This window comes from Otolemur garnettii, unplaced genomic scaffold (assembly GCF_000181295.1).
Source record: "Otolemur garnettii isolate 467f Iridium unplaced genomic scaffold, OtoGar3 scaffold00149, whole genome shotgun sequence".
Classification (NCBI taxonomy): domain Eukaryota; kingdom Metazoa; phylum Chordata; class Mammalia; order Primates; family Galagidae; genus Otolemur; species Otolemur garnettii.
The window spans coordinates 105,748-111,462 of NW_003852544.1; the positions used below are offsets into that span (position 1 = coordinate 105,748).

The 5,715-nt window shown below is 43.9% G+C and overlaps 1 protein-coding gene across 6 annotated transcripts in view; it reads left to right on the forward strand.

Moving 5' to 3' along the window:
• The first annotated feature begins 6 nt into the window (after positions 1–6).
• Positions 7–5,715, forward strand: part of PPP2R5C (protein phosphatase 2 regulatory subunit B'gamma) — a 162,942-nt gene continuing 157,233 nt past the window's right edge. For all 6 annotated transcript variants that reach the window (XM_023518852.1, XM_023518856.1, XM_023518857.1 and 3 more), the window contains exons 1-2: positions 7–62; positions 1,128–1,196. In XM_023518852.1, the coding sequence (XP_023374620.1) occupies positions 36–62; positions 1,128–1,196 (96 nt within the window). In that variant the 5' untranslated portion in view covers positions 7–35. The remainder of the gene's footprint in view (positions 63–1,127; positions 1,197–5,715) is intronic.

The following is a 5,715-nucleotide window of genomic DNA, read 5'->3' on the forward strand; positions in this document are numbered from 1 at the left end:
GGCGGCGGCAGGGGCGGCGGCGGCCGGCACTAGCCATGCCGAATAAAAACAAGAAGGAGAAAGTGAGTCCCGGGCCCGGGTTGTCGGGACAGCCGGGGGCAGAGGAGGGGGAGGGGGCCGCGCCGAGAGCGGGCTGGGGAGGACTGCCTGGGAGGAGAAGGCGCAGCGGTACTCAGGCGTCTCGGCCGGGGGCCCTCATCCTCCCCGCCCCGACGCCGCGGGCTCCGGGGTCTCCGAGGTGCGGCGGGAGAGGACCGCGCACCCCCGCCCCGGGGCCTCTCTTTTCCCTCTCGGCCGATGGGGGCGGGGAGCAGCGGGATCATGCCGGAGCTGCGGGGGCGCAGGCCCGGGCGGCGGGGCCCGGGTGGGCTGGCTGGGGGCCGGGTGTGGAGGGAGGTGCGGCCAGGGGGTGGGGGGCGTGGGCGGCCGCCTCGGGACAGTGAGAGCGGTCGGTCTGAGGGGGCGGATGCGGCGCCGAGGTGGTTGACCCAGCCTTGCAGTCGCCAGAGAAGGGGCTTCAGGTGGGGGACTACAGACACCTACGAAGGAACCTAGATGGGGAGAAAGGGGGTGGGAACATACCCCGCTTGATGCTTATAAAAAGAATATTATGCTGCTCCAGAGGGACGTACTGGGGCTCTCAAATACTGTTATTATCCTGGGTGGCGGCCGTGGTGATGGCTGTGTGCGAGTGTGCTGCGTTTGCATTGGCGGGGGGTGGGGGCATATATTTTTTGCTTCAGGTGGAGCTCTGTAGCGTTTCAGTATCACCCTAGAAATCCTCACTCAAAGGATTTAGGGTAGGAGGAAAGAAAAGGATGCGATGTGATGTGGCTCTTTCCAAATGCCAAGAGCACTGTGTAAAATTGGGTTCATCAGTTTCTGCTTAAAGTTTTCAACTCCAAATACGGATGAAGAAAACGAAGAGATGCTGAATTAGGGGAGGGAGTAGGATCGCAATTGTATCTCCATAAACAATATGATATAGAAATTTCTTGGTATGAATTAGAACTGTTAGAAGCTCTAGTTAAATTGTGTGAATCAAGTTTAAAACGTCATCTGGTTTATCTGATGTTTAGCAGTCTAAAAATTGAGAAGACTAATTCATTTTGCTTAATGTTTCCTAGGAACCACCTAAAGCAGGGAAAAGTGGGAAAAGTTCAAAAGAAGGACAGCAAGACGCAGTAGAACCAGAGGTAACTGTCCTCAAATGTTCACTTTGTTTTTCATGAACACTTTTTAACTTAGAAACACTTGAGGATGATAAAACCCAGCATCTTCTAAATTGTTTCCTTGTTTGAGGGTTTTGCTTTTTTTTTTTAAAGTCTTCATTTTGTCGCCCTGGGTAGAGTACTATGGTGTCAGCTCACAGCAGCCTCCAGCTCCTGGGCTTAGGTGATTCTCTTGCCTCAGACTCCCAAGTAGCTGGGACTACAGGCGCCGCCACAACGCCCAGCTATTTTTTTGTTGCAGTTTGGCTGGGGCTGGGTTTGAACCCACCACCCTCAGTATATGGGGCCTGCACCCTACTTACTGAGCCACAGGCGCCACCCATGTTTTTTTTTTTCTTTTTGGTGGTATCTTTCATTACCTTTAATTTTAGTTATTTAGATATTTACTATTCTACTTTGAAAAAATATTAATGATTTTATGAAAATCGTGTTTGTCTATAGACGTGGTATTTTTAAGTTTATTCCCTACACTATAAACCTAGCTGCCCCTCCTGTGTATAACTGGTCTTGTTGGGTCACTGACTAGAGTACCTTATGTTGCTGTTAGCTTTAGGATCCTACCCCTGCTTCCTTTGCATACTGTTGAGTGGTTGGTTTTCTTTCTTCCATCACCCTTGTTCTCCTTCATGTCATCTCTGCTGCTTGTGTCCAGGTTTATTTATTTCTGTTGATGTCTGGTCCCCTGGACTCTGCCTAATAATATTGGTATGTTTTGCCTAGTTATTGTATTTTTATATGATCTTCTGTCACCTTTCACATTCTCTTTCGCCCTCTTTCTGCATTGGCCACTTCTGAATTTTGTTTGGTTCTTAACTTTGAGTGCATTGAAGGAACAACTGTAATGCTCAGTGAATGCTTGATGAGGTTGATGTTGTTCCTTGACACCATTGTGCCTTCAGAGATTTTTCAGAGGCACCGCCTTCCTTGCTTCCTTGACTAATTGTCATTGAACTAGAGTACCTGGGGCCCAGGGTCCAAGAGCTGTATGTTTTCTTTTTGAGACAGAGTCACTCTGTCACCCTGGGTAGAGTGCTATGGTGTCATAGCCCACAGCAACCTGAAACTCTTGGACTCAAGTGATCCTTTTGCCTCAGCCTCGCAAGTAGTTGGGATTACAAGCACCTGCCACAATGCCTGGTTATTTTTAGAGACAAGGGTCTCCCTCTTGCTCAGACTGGTCTTTAACCCCTGAGTTCAAACAGTCTACCAGCCTCAGTCCCCCAAAGTTCTAGGAAGTGTGAGTCTCTGTGCTCACCAGTACCCATCCAGGGCACAGTAGCCAGAAGGTTTGAAATAATCCCAAAAAAGAAAGTACCCATCCAGGGCACGGAAGCCAAAAGGTTTAAAATAATCCCAAAAAAGAAAACTTTTAAGAATTTGGCCTTTGGTAGACAAAATGTACTTACTACCTCAAGCAGCTCATACAGAAGCTATATGGCAGAGCAGTTAGGTCCTTTTGAATCTGTGGGTGGTAGAGAAGCAGCTTAATAGAGGTATCAGTTCTCCAGAGTTGGAGCTACAGAGATCCTCAGTCTTACCACAAATGACATTAATTTGTGTCAGACTCCTGCCTGTAAGCCAAATTAGAATGAGTTAAATTCTGTCTGGGAAACACAGTTAACTAGTGATTACCTGCAGTATCCTTTTTTTTTTTTTAGCCTAAGGTTGTCTTTTTCCTATCGTTTGGTGTATTCTAAGCCTCCCTCCTTTTCAGCAGGTGGTTTATTCCAGCAAATCTGTTGCCCTCGCCAAAGCAAAAAGCAGAAATGCAAAAGGTTCTTTAAATGTCAGTAGTTCGGATCATTTGTGCCAATCTGTTTCTACCCTTTCTTTATAGTGGACAATCAGTAGTTTTCCTATGGCATGATTGGATTTAACTGGCTTACTTCTGTGTCATCTTTGATTTAGATGGAGATGAAATTTAGTTGCTCTCTGGGAGTATATACTATGTGCTTTTGTTGATCTTCCATTAAAACTGCTAAGACTTCCTACTTCTCCTCAAACCTGTCTTGCTTACATATCTCTGTCCTCTTACTGTTAGGGTGACAACGAAATAGCAATATATATGTTTCATTTATTCCTCTTTTAGAGGAAAGAACCTGACTATATGGAATGATAATGTTTAAACCTGAAAAATCTGTCAGTAATTCAAAGATAACCAAAACAACTACTGTGTAAAATGCGTCTTTGTAAGGTGGCTTGGGTTCCTAGACTGCCAGTTGCATAAGACTCTTGTGGTGTGGCCTGCAGTGTCTGAGTGTGATGCCCCACTTGTCTTTTTGTATTTTTTCTAGTGCTGCTATCTAAGAGCTGGAGCCACAGAGCTTGAAATTGCCACTGAAAAATACTGCTTCCTCATAAGGATACCAGAGGCAACATGGCATATTAAGCATGATATTTGGCAGATCACTGTGTAAATTATTTTTCAGGAAGACAAATTGAGGCATTTCTGTTTGTCTGCACCTTGAGTTGACCCTTAACTTTTTTTGTTGTTTTTCTCCACTCAGTCTTCAGCTTCTTCAACTTCTAGTGCCACCTGCTTACCAAATATGATTGACTCACACAGATGAATTAAGCCATTATTGCACACTTTCTCCCTTTCCTCTCTCTCGGTGTTATCCTTACGTCAGTATTTTAACCTGAACAGTTTAAATAGGTTTGATATTCTCATGATGCTTTCAAGCCTTTCTAACATCACATCACATCACCTTACCTTCACAACCAGCTTCATATTACTCTGTGAACTCTCCTCCATTGGAACAGTTACCTGACCCAGGGCTTCACAGCCTTGACAGATGTACAGGGAAAGTACCCATCCAGGGCACAGTAGCCAGAAGGTTTGAAATAATCCCCCAAAAGAAAACCTTTAAGAATTTGGCCTTTGGGCTCGGCGCCTGTAGCTCAACCAGCTAAGGCGCCAGCCACGTACACCTAAGGTGGCGGGTTTGAATCCCCAGCCCGGACCCGCCAAACAACAATGATGGCTGCAACCAAAAAATAGCCGGGCATTGTGGCGGGCGCCTGTGGTCCCAGCTACTTGGGAGGCGGCGGCAGGAGACTCGCTTGAGCCCAGGAGTTGGAGGTTGCTATGAGCTGTAATGCCATGGCACTCTACCCAGGGGGACAGCTTGAGGCTCTGTCTCAAAAAAAAAAAAAAAAGAATTTGGCCTTTGGTAGACTAAATGTACTTACTACCTCAAGTATCTGAAAGCTCTCTATAATAAAATCTTGGATGGCTATCATCTAGTCTCATAGAAAACAAAGCAACATGTGACTTTTGTTGCAGAGCATTTTTTGGTTACAACAGGGGAACATTTGATGGCATGGGTTTTTTAGTAAGGAAGATGAAATCCTGGAGTAGAGGATAGGGTGGAGATATTTCAGCCTGAAGATTAGAGAATAAAAGTGATCCTTGCTTTGCCACAATGATGTCACCTAACTTGTGTGATCCTATTTCCTCGTCTGTAAAATGGCTTGATGAGTTTAAGATTTGGCCATTTTTTAGTGTATAGGACAGATGAAGCTCAACCCTTCTTAAAAGCAATTTTCCCTGCAAGATGAATGGCAGGATATCTTCTAGTGGAACAGAATATTAAAAGTTATAACTGCTGCTGTGAAACTTTCACCTTATTCTAGAAATTTCTACTCCTTGAACAACAAACATATATTGGCACATTCTTCTCTTTAAAATAGAATGTTTTAAATTTTAATAATTGCTTATGTACATGTGTCCTGGAAATAAGTTTCTGCCCAATACTTAAACTGCTCCATAAGGAATGAGGCCACAAATGAACTCTTGGGTCACTTGAAGTTGGAAAATTCTGTGAAGACTGACACAACTCAGCATCTGTTCTCAGTGTAGCACTCAACTCTGAGGAAACATAACTAGGCACATTTCATGAATATTAAGCATCTTAATAAATTACTGGAGATTCCTGAAGTCCATTTTGTAGGATCAGATCATAGGATGGTGTTGTTTAAGTTTGTGTACTGTGTCCAGAGTTACATTTTTAAAAGTGTTAATGCTTTTTGTAAAGTGATTTGTTTTAAGCACATTAAAGGTTGTTGAGTATTGTTCTCTGGTTGTGTGTTTTACGTTTCCTGCTTCAGCTTGTTTGAAGTCTCTACAGCGACTCTTACATAATACCTACTACTGAAAAGAAAGCTGAACAATCCTCTGTCCAACTTATTAGCTCCTTTTGACACCTTCCACCTTTAGTAATAACTTCTTTTTATAATCTGTTCTTTGTATTCCACTGCCACCACCCCCTGGTGTACTAGAGCTGGGACTTGCCTCAGGTCACATAGGTGCTAGGTAAAGGAATAATGTTTTATGAATTAAAACTGAAATTTTAAAAATATCTACCCTAACAACACCCATTAAATATTAACATAAATAACATTTTTATGAAAAATACTCTTTCAGAAATTATTTTTTGACATTGTGTTCACTTTGCAGCAGGGCTTGCTTTTTTTTTTTTTT